Consider the following 13,969-nt stretch of genomic DNA (forward strand, 5'->3'; position numbering starts at 1 on the left):
CGTGATTTCGGTGGCGATGACTGCTAATACTTATGTAGCTGCTGCTGCAACATCGTAGTGTTGGAATGTATCGGAACAAAAGAAAATTATCACGCAAAAATGTTCAATTCGTGAGTTTAGAGTGACGATTTCGTGAAAATAGTGAGTTTTGTGTCTTTCTGTGGAAGTCGGCAAGTTCTCCTGGATGCAGCACGCTTTGTGATTATATATTCATTCAGGTTAGTTGAATTAAACGGCTGATTTGAGGCGATTTCTGTGGCACAATTTTTTGTATGGAGAAAGTTGATCTCTCTAAAAAAGGCAAGAGTATGACAAAATCAGCCTGTTTGTAACTTTTTTATTATTTATTCAGATTACCGAGAATATTTTGTGAATATTGATTAAATTCGTTTTGGTTATACCAGTTTACAGAACGGCGAATTTTCGTTTGTTTTGTAAAGTGCCTATGATTTTCATCGGATTAAGTGGAACGGGACGGCGTCATCGTTAAGGTGGCAGGGGATAAAATTCCTCCATGTTTTTTCGCCATGTTTGATGATGGCACGTTACACCTTAATGCAAAATTATTTTTTTACAAGACAACATTTTTCCGATGGATCAACTATGTTCCCCTTGGAACGAGCTGTCAGGTAGGAGCTTTTCTGTCAAGAAGGACCGCGAGGTTAATTTTTCAAAATTGATTTAAAAATCCATTTTAAACTCTTTGTGCTCGTACAAAGGGTCATTGTACTCAGAAAAATAAGCTTTATCGCTGTAAACAATAATATCAGCAATCTAAGATTCATTTTAGGACCCAATTCTAAAAGAAACTAGAAGGTGCTAGAAGGTTCAAACATGGTTTGTTGAGCATGAGCATGGTTGACTGCCAAAAAAGTTGCTTTTAGCCACGCAGAAAAATAAGGCATATTTGAATCAACAACACGTTTTGTTGATTTGAAAATCAAGATTTTTGTTGCAAGCAACTTTTTCAAAACAAAAAAAGATTTTTGTCGAATTGAGAAAATCAAGGTTTGTTTCAACGCAAAATCGGCGTTGATTATATTCAACAAAAATTTTGTTGAATCAAACCTCGTACAGGCTGATTCTACAAAATATTTTTCTGCGTGAGGTTACTAACAGATCAGGTTAAATACGATGCTATAAGGCTTTCTAGTCAGAAATTTACCAACACATTCAAAGTATGTTTACATGACAGCTGGACGTTTGTTTGCATCAGGTTTCCTATCTCTTTCTAGCAAAAAAAAATTGTCAGGCGACTTCTAGCTGGTTTTTTTGACTGACTGCCCGATATTAGTCTCCAACATACTTCACAGGGCTGTGGCAGCTACAGCTCGATCATTGTTTGCATCAGGACACTGTGACGAGGAGTTCGTCATTTTTGAGTTAAATTATATTTTTTTCACTGGGCCTAGAAAGCCTTATAAGATTGTCTTTGGAGTTTGGACATTTAACGTATAATATAATATATAAATATGTAAATTAAATACATCACGACGCCGTGCCTTCCGATCAACGATGATATAGGAAATACTTCATAAATACACCTTAAATGTCCCGCCCGCCAGGATCAATTGGACTGCGCACAAGACTAACATTTTTTTTAAAAATTTCAGGGTTGAAAGTTTGACTTGTTTTATGTGATTTTGCTAATGAAAGTCAATTTTTGTAATGGGTCAACTTTAACTGTATTTTCTACTAACATTTCCTATATTTATTTTAATGAAAAAGAAGTATGCAGTAATTTTTGGCAGTGTCTCAGACGATGCCTCGACGCATTTTATACAGTTAAAATGATAATGGTGCCATTATATTGTAAGGTATGCACTTCGGAAGAACCCGGTCAAGAAAAATTTCAAATGGGCAGCAGCGGTAGCGAAAGCAAGCCAGGGAGGGTGAAGAAAAGCCCCAAGAAAACGTTCCCTCTCTTTTGTCCTGCCGTTCATAAAGCTGTTTCTTGACCCCCTTTCTTTCGAAGAGCATACCAGCCCTATTGCAGAAAATATGAAAAACAAGCAAAAAATTTCAAAAGTGATAGATAGTGAAAAACATGAAAAAAAAATAGAAATTCAACATGTGATACATAATAGGAGGTGGTAGAACAGGCCAAATACTTCCAAAAATAAAAATAAACTAAACAAGATAAACGCAAATTAAAAATACTAAAAATTAAACAAGAAAAACAACAAACAGAAGAAGTAATGTTTTTCGTAGTACAAAAGTTGCTCAAAGTTGACCTCCTGAACAAGGGAAAAAATAAAAAATACCGACAAAAAATTTGGGCAATAGAGGGTTATGATTACAAACGCACTAAAAAAAGAACAATGTTCCCATAATAAAAAAAAAGAAAAAAAAATCATTATAAATATTTGTTGACAATCATCTGGTATCACTGTTTATAAAAAAAATCTGAAAAATATTTGCAGCAGCCTAAAACCAAAAAAAGGTACGAAAAATATTTTTTTTGCAGTCTTGGTTCTATTGAAATTTCAAACTTATTTGAATAAAAAAAAACTTCTTTATGGGAGTAAGTAGTTGAGCGACATACATACAGAAAATTATTATGTAAAAAGTTTATTATCGACGTTTCTGCTTTATTCTAAAGTTGCATTTTAATGTTCTATTCAAACATATAAAAAATTAAGAATATTTAAAAAATGTTTATTTGTAATTTTCCGTCTTCCATAGTTTGGGACGGTCATCATCGTTACAAACCACACCGGAACCTGCTACGACTAATAACTCTTTTTATTTTCCGCTCTTCACATACACACCCACCTTACTGACACCCCGGAAACGGATCGACCCGGTTTTTCCGCAGCACAAACTGAATCTTGCGGTTCATGTCCTCGTTGTAGATGGCCTTGCAGCGCTCAAAGTTGACACGGCGCCGGGTCTGGAACGGCTTCTCGTAGAACCGCGTGCGCCGGAACTGGTCGAAGATTTCCTCTTTGCCCAGGATCCGGTTCAACACCCGGCAGGCCTCCTCGATGTTGTTGTTCTGCACCAGCACCGTCCGGGCGATAAACTTGGCGTGACGCATGTTGCCTTCTTTCTGCTCGGGTTGGTGCCTTTATGTTTTGGGTGTTGCGTAAAGTTGGATTGGCGGCGTTCGCTGAAATTATGAGGACAAGTTATTTACCATTAGTTTTTTAACTGGTTTATGAAACCAAATACAACAAAGCCAAAACAATTGTAAAATTTCTTTTAAAATTGCCTACAAACTCAAATTTAATTAAAAATTACCTCAACAATCAGCACATGCAACCTTCCAAAGTTCCTCTTTGACAGAACTGTTTTGTTTTGGTTTGACACTTTTGACATTTAAATTTATGCTACATTGTTTACATCGCATCTCGCAGCATAAAAAGGAACCAGATGGATTTGGATTTTTATTGTGGAGTTGTTGCGTGTTCATTGAACAAAATTTACAAAAGTGAATAATTGTTTCGTGTTAATAATGTCGAGTCAATACCAAAAGGATCTCATTCAGCAGTACAAAACAACATGCAACAAATTGAAGAAAATTCAGCGAGTGTTTTTCAAGTGAGTCGTCTATAATCTAATAAATTTACACGAAATCAAACTAAAAATTTCATTGATTTATTTTCAGACAATTTGCCCCAAATGTATCGGAAGTGGCCGACGAGTTCGCGTTGCTCGCGGTCAATTTCAACTGTTTTCTGCCCGAGTATGCTGCCCTGTGCTACATGGGCCAGGGCAAGTGCGAGAAAATGATCGGAAATGAACCGGGCGAGGTCGATGCTTTGCTAAAGGCTGCCCGTGCCTTCCGGAAGGCCAACGAAAAGCAGATCAAAATCAACCCGGAGAATGCTTCCGGCGATCACCTGGAGGGAGCCTTCCGCTGCTACACCCAAGCGCTGTCCCGATTGCCGGACGACTCCGTAACCAAAGCCGCGATCATTCGCGAGTTGAAGGAAGTCAGCCCAAACGTGGAAATCACGAGCAACTTTAGCTCACCAAGTCACCGGATTTGGGATCTGGAACAGTCCGCGGAGGAAAGCATCAAAATTCACGACTACGTGGCAGCGTTCGAGAAGCTCACGGAAATCTACGACGACGTAACGGAGCGTCGCTGCGAAGAGATGTACCCCCAGGTGATGCAGCGGGTCGAGGTGACCCGGTTGTTGCTGCTGTGTCTGCTGCAACTGCCGCCGTCGGTGCGGTATGACCACAAGTTTATCGAGCGCTACTCGGCCATTGGAGACGGACAGCAGACCGGAGCTAGTGTCCTTAGCGAGGAGTTGTTCTTTCTGCTGCAGTCGTTGGTCGTGTCCTGTCAGGCCAAGGACATTGAATCGTTGATTGCTGTCCGGGATGAGCTGAGCCACTGCAAGCAGCTTACTGGATCGCAGCAGCGGCTGCTCGGGGAGCTGGTCGGGAAATATTCCAAATGATATTAAACTGTAATCGCTTAATTACTTATCTTATTCAAATTTCATAATGTTTAGATTTTTTGTTAATGTGATAAAATAATATAAATTTTTCAATATCTATGAATAAAAAAAGCTATAAATCAAAAAAACATACCTATACATAGCTGAAAATATGTTTAAAACATAAATAAAATGTTCTGTAAAGAGCCTCACCATGCAAAGTTGTTTAAATTTTAATGCTGACAATAAAGTTTCGTCCGCATGTCCGCATCGGTTGCATAGAAAGAACAAAAGAAGTCTTGCGAAGGACGCCAAAACAGGAATCCTTAAAAAATGGTAGCACGTCCAGGTAATGCACAGTTTTATGTAAATTCTTATTGAAGACGTCGCTTGTATGGGTGGAGGGTGCTTTTTATATTTTCTGGTCATTTTATACCAAAGTTCTTAGTACATTACATGTCGGAATGGTGCATTTATGCCTATGAAATCTTATCAGAAACAATTCAATTTTCAGAAAATCTAGGCAAGGAGCGATTTTGCTGATTATTGATTAATCAAAATTAAAAGACAGTGAGACAGAGTAAGTTATGATGCTCAATTCTAACACGCTTTACGTTATGTACATTCTCACATTCTTTGGCATTATCTGGCCCGCGAAGGCTCCAGGAAAATTGTAAAAATACTGACCTGAAGGGACCATGATCAGAAGTAATCAGAATTTTTAATATTGACTCAATTTGATTGCGTTTCATAATATTTTAGTCCTTACTTTTTTATCTTGTTGAAGGATAAAGTTTAAAAATAAAAATATGTTCTGGAGTTTTTTTTGAAAATGTCCAATAATTCAAATTTCCAATTTTTGCTTTTTGGGTGTTTTTGAAACCGCCTTGAGTCAGGGGATTAAAAAATACCCAACAAGCAAAAACTTAAAATTTGGTTTATTGGACTTTTTCAAAAAAAAAAAAAAAAAATGCTCCAGATTTTTACGTTAATGACGAAAAAGAATCAAAATCTGATTCTTTTATACAAACATTGAAAATAAGCAGTTTAAGAAGAAAAATAGTTTCATACCTCAGTTTTAAACCTACTGAAAAAAATATTGTTCATGCATTCCTAAACAAATATTTTGAACATTTTTTCAAAAGCATTTTGTGATTCATTCTGCTTCAATCAGGCTATTGCTAATATTTTTTAAAGTTTATAAATATATGTCCTTCCCTCGGTCCTTCCCACACCCTCTTGGCACGACAAATCAGTAGGCAAAAAAAAGTTTCCCAAATTCATGATGTTTTTTAGTTAGTTCATCGTTTTCATCGTCAATTCAAAATTAAATACCATTTTTTTTCACTGTAAATTGTGTCCTAAATTTAGGGCATCATTTAAATCATTTAAATGAAGCTTAGATTGCTGATATTATTGTTAATAGCGATAAATCATTTTTTTCTGAGTACAATGACCCTTTGTACAACCAAAAAGAATTTAAAATGGATTTTTAAATCAATTTTCAAAAATTAACCTCGTGGTCCTTCTTGACAGAAAAGGTCCTACTTGACAGCTCGTTCCAAGGGGACCATAGTTGATCCATCGAAAAAATGTTGTCTTGTCATTATTTTTTTTTTTGCATTAAAATGAAAAAAAGTAATCACAAATGGTTTTTAATCGTGTTTTTTACCGTTGTTCATAAAAATTGACATAGGGCTTTAGTACACAATTAAGACTTCAAGTTTAACGATCAGTTTAAAAATGTTATGCTTCAATAGTCTGAAAAAAATCCACACATCTTGATTGTATTTGCCAATGTTCATCACATTTTTTTGGCCAATTCAAATTGTTCACGTTTTGATTGAAAATTCAATCATTGACAAGATCATTGATCAAAAATATTAAAACAACTTTTTATTATTATTTTTTTTTTCGAAAGGATGGGGGCCATCCATAAACCACGTGGACATTTTTTTGGGAATCTGTTACCCTGGATCTGTTCGTGGACAATTGTCAATACAAAAAAAAAATTTTTTGTATGGATCGTGGACAATCGCCATACCGCACCCCCTAAAGTGTCCACGTGGTTTATGGATGGTCCCATGATAAAGTTTAAGATTAATTTTATTGGCAAACAGGTTTAAAAAATTTGCCAAATGGCAAATGGTACAAATATTATTTAAATTTCATTTAAATGTAGAAATAATTGTGAAATTACGTAAAAAATTTACGTATTTACGCTATTTACGTAAACAATTTGATTTTCCCGAATTATCCCAGCATAGACACAAACCATTTTGGTTCTCAGTTTGACCGCATGGTGGCGTGCGCGCGTGAGCAAGATGCAAAAAAAAAGACGTTCGGCTGAATCTGCGCTTGCTGAATGAACGCCGCACCAGACTTTGGCATTTGGCGGTTTTTGTACTCTCTCGGTCCTTCTTCCACTAAATTCCAGGTGGTATCGTTCAATCGTTTGTCCGTCGTCCTGCCTGCCTGTCCGCTGCGGGTTGAACGCCTGACCAGGATTTGCAGTTTTTGTTACCTCGTTGTCCAGTGTAAAGTGTTTTCGGATTAAGTTGACCGGTTTAGCTAGCATTAGCACTGTTGTGTTTAGTGTTTCGGATTCAATAGGATCCCCCCCAAGCCAAGTGCAGTGAGTTCCGATAGTCGTCTATTGGATTTTGTTGTTGGAAAGGAATTCCTGTTGCCGACGAGAACCCGTCAGCAGGAACAGCTGCTGGTTGGTGGGGTACACAACATGGCAACGATACAAAGCAGCGATATTGCCATGCACTATGGGCAACACTTTGTACCGATGAACAGCAATCCGATCCAGGGGGTGTTGGCTGCCCCTTCGGAAGCTGGCCACCAGTACACGACATCCGCTCCAATTCAGCAGTACGGTCGTCAGACTCCCCAGCAGCAACATATGGGTGCCTCGGCGAAGACTATTCAAGCGGAAAAGCCCACGATACTGAACCACACACTCCCCACCGGTACGCAACACCCGGTGCTGATGAAAATTGAAACACCTGCAGCCCATCATGTCCAGCAGCAGCAGCAACAAATACATCAGTCCAAAATGTGGCTGCTCATCGAGTGGGAAATGCCGGCGGGGGAACCCAACACGTACTCCGTGATCGATTCTTCAGAACTGATCCTGCACGGTTTAGGAAGGGGGAAGGAAACCATCCACACCGGGAAGACGATCTTCGTGAAACGAGGCAATAAAATTCAGCAGGCTACGGTGGTCATAATTTCTGGTAAGTTCGACTTTGGGCCGTTCCAATTAGATCTTCTAACTTCAATCGAGTGTGATTACAGACGACAAGCAGTTCATCGACACCGAGCTGTCCCAGCTGCGGAAGATGGCAGCGGAGAACCTGCACCGGATATCCGTGGCTTCGCAGGACCAGAACCATCAGATCAGCAATGGGAATGTCGATGTAAGAGGTCTAAAAAACTACTCAGTTGCCTTATCTCTAACTCGTTAAATTGCACCCTCTTCCAGCATCAATCCAAGCGTCGCCGAACGGACAACCAATCCCACGATGACATGGAACCGGTGAGCCCCGAGTACGAGCCGATGCCGGTGCAGTCACACGTGGCCAACTGGGTCAACAACTGCAAACCGCCGGAGCGCGTAATATCGCCCTCCCCGTCGATCATGTCCATGCACGTGCCTGTCGGTCCGGCAGTTCTCCGAGCACCGCCACCGATGACGTTCGACCAGCAAACGCAAACCGATGCCAAATTCTTCCCCAACGAGCCTCAGCGGACGACAACGGTGGTGAGCCCTCCGGAGCTGGCCAGAATTCTGTCGCTGCAGGAGTCGATCCTGGCCGAGCAGAAGAGCGTTCGCATGGAGAATGAGTACAACCGGAAGATGATGTTCGACATGATGGAAAAGCTCAGCTCGTTTGCCGAAACGCTACAGCAGCTAACGGTAAAGGTCGAGTCGTCAACGCAGCGCAACGAGTTCAAATACGAGATAACCGAGGTTAAAAGTCCAGGCATTCCGCCCGCAGCAAGCTACGTTGTGTTGGGAACCGGTGGCGAGGAAAGCCGTGACCAAGCGTTCAGTGTGGCTGAGTCGTACGCGCAGAAATCTTCCGCGATCCTCGAAACAACCGCCGACAATCTAGTGATAGACCACATCGCGTTGCAGCACGATGATAGCAACATGTCCTTCAGCCAGAGCCGGTTCTCGGTCAAAGATGACAACGCCTCGAACACGTCCACACCAAAGAACCAAAGCCTCAACTTCTCCAAACGATTCTCCGCGTCTGCCCTCAGTCTCAGCAATGCCAGCGTTCACTCGCAGCACTCCAACTCGCCGGCAGCCAGCGAAGCCAACAAAAGATCAGCCGTGAAGGACGTCCTCAAAGATTGGGCCGACGACGACGGTGGCGACGATAGCGAGCTAACTCCGATTGGCCCCAACAACACCATGGTCAAGAAGCAAGTGCTCCGTGCAATCAACTGGAACAACTACAAAGCCGCGACTCGCAAACTCCTCATGACCCTCTTCACCCGTGAAAAACTGGCCTCGCACACCCTCACCGGGCGACCCTCGCCGGCCTTCATGGGAGATCGCGCCAAACCCGTCAAGGACAAGCTCGATCAAACCATCATCACCGACATCATCTCCATAATCACCCGTTCCTGCAACGTCACGGAACCGATGGTCCGAACGGCCATCACCACCAAGTGTGCCGACGAGAACAAGATGAGCCGGATGAAGGTCGGCCGAACCCCGGCTGCGTCCTCGCAGCGAACCATGACGCAGTTCGTGAAAGACACGTCATCTGCTGCTTCAGCGGTCAACTCGGGCACGGCAGCACCGGCAGCAGTTGCCACTTCAACCCCTGCGAATTCTCACCCGAAACGGATCAAGCGGGAGAATAAGGAGAACGTTCACTAGGACGAACGACGCACTTGTTTAGCTCGACGCAGAGCTATTGCCCGAGGCTGCCATCGTTTTTTTGCGACTACCTGACGATATTTTGTTTAATTTCGAGTAGTGTTAAGAGTGATTTGTTTTCAACCTGATTGTATTTGTAGCGTAAATTTAATCGGATTTGACCATTTTAATGTGTTAATGTACAAAACGTGGAACAAACACACCAATTTATTCGTAAAACATTTTCGGAAAGATACAAAATGCCTTCTCCAAGAGTTTATAAGTTAGAAGTAGAATTTCTACAATTTTTGATAATAAAAACAAGTTTTTAAATACAATTTTACTCGTTTCATTGTTTTGTTTTAAATAATGGTAGAACGATTCAACAAGAAAAATGGCTCAAAAGATCGATTTTTTCAAAAGGCGAATGTATATGAAAGTTTGTATTTTGCTCATATTTTTGACGTAGACTTACGTCTTTGTCGAAGGTACTGGGGTGTCATTCCAAAAAACCCGGGCCGAAGGCCCTGGATTACTGCGTCATCCGTCAAACGCTTATATCTTCCTTCCCTCTAATCGAATCGACACGATTTATGTGCCATTCGATTCGAAAATTATTCAGCAATTTGCTATAAAACTTTCATTGTTGGCAAAATAGTTTAACTATTGAAACAATTGAATGTTTTAAAATGTTTTCAAAATGCAGAGATTTTGCAAGCAAAATGAGCGCTTCCCACTCACGGACGGGAATGTCAAGTACCTATTTTGAGGGGAAAATCATCCGAGCAACGCGACCGAGTGTCGGTCGCGAAAAAGGAGGGGAAGTAGCGGGCCGAAATCATACATAAGAACGCGCGCCAGAGCCCATTCCATCAACAACCTCCAATCAACCTGGAAGAAAACCAACCAAACCCACTCCTGCCGTCCCGGCTCTTTCACCGCTCAACTTCCCCCCGCTGCCGGGCGTAAACCCAACAGTCCCGGGTCTCCCAACGAAGGACTTTCCTCCACTGCCGGATCGAACCAAACCCCTGGGAAATGGTACCAACAAAGGCGGTCTCGACCCTCGGGCCCGGGCTGGTTCCTATGCTAAACCTCCCGCTCCGGAAGTGGGACAAGATCCTCCAGGGGAGCTCTACAGTATGGCCGAGATCTGGGCCATTCACCAGGAATACAGCATGCGCCTAAGGCAGTGCAAAAATCATCACGACCAAATGGATGTCGTTGGCTACATGTTGTGCAAATATGGGGTCTAGAGAGCCCCTCACCCTATATTTGTCCAACTGGAATGCTCGGTCCGTCGGACCGAAAAAGTTTGAATTGGAGAATTTCCTCGCGCGGAACAGAATCGACGTAGGAGTTATCACCGAAACCCGGCTCAACCCCTCCAAAAATTTCTCCCTCTCGGAGCACTACATTATCCGCCTGGATCGTGCCAACTCCAGCGGTGGCGGCGTGGCCGTCCTGATCAAGCAAGGAATCCGGTACAGCATCCTGCCACACCCGAAAACCAGCATCATCGAGGCGATCGGAGTAAACATCCATACGGAGCAAGGGGACGTAAAACTGTTTGCTGTCTACGCACCGCGGCAGTGTGTAGACAGCAATGGTACATCCGCCCTCTTTGCGGATGACCTCCGCAAACTAACTGACGACCAGACCAGGTACGTGGTAGCTGGAGACCTAAATGCTCGTCACCCCCAGTGGCGGAATCACATCCGCAACAAGAACGGTGCACTCTTGGCGGACCACCTAAGCTCCGGCACGTGCGACATCCACTTCCCGGACGACCCAACGTTCCTCTCCCCGGCCGGAACTCCGTCCACGCTAGATGTGTTCCTGTCTGATCTTCCTATCTCGAAACCAACCACAATCCACGATCTAAGCTCGGACCACTACCCAGTAGTGTGCAAGCTGGAATGCACCCCAACGCCTGCTCGACCGGCGATGAGGCGCGACTACCACCGGGTCAACTGGGTGTCCCTCAGCCGCATTGTGGACTCCCGTATTCCCGATCAACCGGATCTGCCGACGATAGATGCCATCGACAACCAACTGGAAGCCTTCGAGAACGCTGTTCACCAGGCGGAAGAGGCTTGCATCCGTGAGGTTCCGGTGAGGCGTCAATTTACCGCGATCGACGACTTCACCCGTCAACTCATACAGCAGCGAAACGTCGCGAGGAGGCAGTTCCAGAGGTCCGGCTGCCTGCTCAAAAAGGAAGAAGTATCAGTGCTGAACGCTAACATACGGGACCGGATGACTGTTATCCGTAACGAACAGTTCGCTTCGAGTGTCACCCGGATGGAGGATCTAACCAAACCCTTTTGGAAAGTGGCCAAAATCTTAAAGAAGCGGCCAAAAGCAGTCCCCCCTCTGAAGGACAACGGCGAACTCCTGGTGTCCCCTCCGGAGAAAGCCAACGCCATCGCCAGCAAGCTTGTAGAGGCACACAACCTTGGAGCAGGAATGGTGAGCCCGCACGAAGACGCAGTGCAACGGACGATAGCCCTGCTTGACGCTGAAACCGATGCCCCCTTTGGTGGGCGAGTGTCTGAGGACGAGGTACGAGCGGCGGTGAAGCGCGGAAAAAACATGAAGGCTCCTGGCAACGATCGAATCTACAACCTGGTCCTGAAGAAACTATCCGGAAAGGCCTACCGGTTCCTAGCGACGATCTTCACTCGATGCTTCCAGCTGGGCTTCTTCCCTACCAGGTGGAAGTTGGGGAAGGTCATCCCAATCCAAAAGCCGGGCAAGGATCCGACCCTGCCAACCAGCTACCGTCCCATAACGCTGCTCTCGGCGGTCAGCAAGATCTTCGAGCGACTCATCCTTCAGCGGCTGATGATCCACATCGACGAGCATAATGTCATCGTACCGGAGCAATTCGGGTTTCGAAGAGGACATTCCACAGTCCACCAGCTGGCCCGGGTGGAGAGTATAATTCACCGGAACAAGGCGCTGTCAAACAACACGGCCATGGTGCTGCTCGACGTTGAAAAAGCTTTTGACAACGTGTGGCACCATGGCCTACTACACAAGCTGGTTCAGGCCAACGTTCCAGATTACCTGACGAGGATACTGAGGAGCTACCTCAGCGAGCGCAAGTTCCAAGTGCATCTTTCGGGAGCCGTCTCAGAAGTACAGGACGTCGCGGCAGGTGTGCCGCAAGGTAGCCTTATCGGCCCAATTTTGTACCTTCTCTTCACGTCGGATGTGCCTCCACTTCCAGCGGACTGCAAGCTAGCGCTATATGCTGACGATAGCGCGATCATCGCCAACGGTAGAACACCAGCCCACTATCGATCCCGGCTCCAGCAGGGTGTGTCCACCTACGTCGCGTACCTGGCCAGCTGGAAAATCAAGGTGAATGAGTCGAAGACACAAGCCATCCTTTTCCGACATCGACTGTCACCAAAGCTGCTACCGCCACCCGACTGCTACGTGCGTGTCAACGGCTGCATCGTTCCGTGGCTGCAAGAGGTCATCTACCTTGGGGTGATTTTTGACTGCAAGCTACTATACCGAGCCCACACAGACTCGCTGAAAGGCAGATGCACTGGACTGCTGAAGGCGCTGTATCCGCTGATCGCAAGGCGGTCGCGCCTCTCCCGACGAAACAAGCTGGCTCTCCTGAAGTCGGTGATAGCCCCGGTCGTGAACTACGCTATGGCAGTGTGGGGCAAATGTGCGGCGACGCACAAGCAGAAGCTGCAGGTGGTCCAGAACCGACTGCTGAGGATAATACTGGACGTCCCCCATGATACCAGAACCAGAGACCTGCACCGCATCGCAGACTACAAGACCGTCGAGCAGCGAATCGAGGACTCGCTGGATAGGCTGTTCCTGAGCGCAACCGCGTCCGAATACCCGCTCATCCGAGCGTTGGCTACCTAGGTTATCAAATTCTTTTATTTAGGTTAAGTAGGTTATCAAATTAAAACAAACAGATACTTACAGTACAACACAACCTCACAAAACACAAAGCACACATTTATCACTGATGAAAAAAGGATAACCAAAGATGAAAATTGTTAAACAATGTATCACTTGAACTTTAAAACATGTAAACAACACCAAAGACAAATAAAATCAATTTAAACTGAAAACTGAACTGAAGCCCATTCCATCATTCACGTCTCAGACGTCGGACCGGCAGCAGCAGCAGCAGCAGCAGCAGGAAAGCTCAGCCCAGAGCAGCAGCAGCAGGAGAGAGGGACCAGAACTGGAAAAGAAGTGCGCATCGCCTTCTCGTCGTCACCGTCAGCCAGTTGCCTCTCGATGGCCGGACCGTTAGGATCTTTCGTGGTTGCTGTGGTTCGGAGGTGCTTCATCCCCATCCCTCGTCCCACCCGGGACGAGGCATCAACAAGATGAGGCGCGCGCCTGCTGCCTTCCGCCGAAAAGCCTCTCGTGGGTCAAGCCTTGGTTGTTAAACAATCGGGACATCCAACTAGCTCGTCGCATTCGCGGCGAGCGCTTCTGAAAGATTTACGTCTCATCAAATTCTAGTGTTGAAAGAGTTGCCCTCGTCCCACCCGGGAACAAATTTTGGTCTTCGGGGGCGACGGATTACACAGCTTTCTGAGGCTGCTCTCGCCCCCAACCCCTATGCCCCTCTCCTCCTCCCCCCATTCGGCTCGCTAAAATTCCTTCGTCTCTTTCTTTCCTCTCTTTGCCGTTCGTT

The 13,969-nt window shown here is 44.7% G+C and overlaps 3 protein-coding genes across 3 annotated transcripts; 2 read left to right on the plus strand and 1 right to left on the minus strand.

Annotated features, from left to right (window-relative positions):
- Nucleotides 1-2,724: 2,724 nt before the first annotated feature.
- On the minus strand, nucleotides 2,725-3,317 carry LOC6054421 (28S ribosomal protein S21, mitochondrial). The gene is made up of 2 exons (XM_001870301.2): nucleotides 3,244-3,317; nucleotides 2,725-3,112 (listed from the first exon to the last, which is right to left on the minus strand). Exon 2 carries the CDS (start codon nucleotides 3,038-3,040, stop codon nucleotides 2,777-2,779), a length of 264 nt encoding a protein of 87 aa, XP_001870336.1. The 5' UTR covers nucleotides 3,041-3,112; nucleotides 3,244-3,317; the 3' UTR covers nucleotides 2,725-2,776.
- Nucleotides 3,318-3,339: 22 nt separating this feature from the next.
- On the plus strand, nucleotides 3,340-4,611 carry LOC6044232. The gene is made up of 2 exons (XM_038256966.1): nucleotides 3,340-3,543; nucleotides 3,611-4,611. Exons 1-2 carry the CDS (start codon nucleotides 3,458-3,460, stop codon nucleotides 4,413-4,415), a joined length of 891 nt encoding a protein of 296 aa, XP_038112894.1. The 5' UTR covers nucleotides 3,340-3,457; the 3' UTR covers nucleotides 4,416-4,611.
- A 2,138-nt stretch (nucleotides 4,612-6,749) lies between these two features.
- LOC6052178 lies at nucleotides 6,750-9,617 on the plus strand. The gene is made up of 3 exons (XM_038256121.1): nucleotides 6,750-7,639; nucleotides 7,701-7,822; nucleotides 7,888-9,617. Exons 1-3 carry the CDS (start codon nucleotides 7,135-7,137, stop codon nucleotides 9,298-9,300), a joined length of 2,040 nt encoding a protein of 679 aa, XP_038112049.1. The 5' UTR covers nucleotides 6,750-7,134; the 3' UTR covers nucleotides 9,301-9,617.
- Nucleotides 9,618-13,969: the final 4,352 nt, after the last annotated feature.

This window comes from Culex quinquefasciatus, chromosome 2, assembly GCF_015732765.1.
Source record: "Culex quinquefasciatus strain JHB chromosome 2, VPISU_Cqui_1.0_pri_paternal, whole genome shotgun sequence".
Classification (NCBI taxonomy): Eukaryota; Metazoa; Arthropoda; class Insecta; order Diptera; family Culicidae; genus Culex; species Culex quinquefasciatus.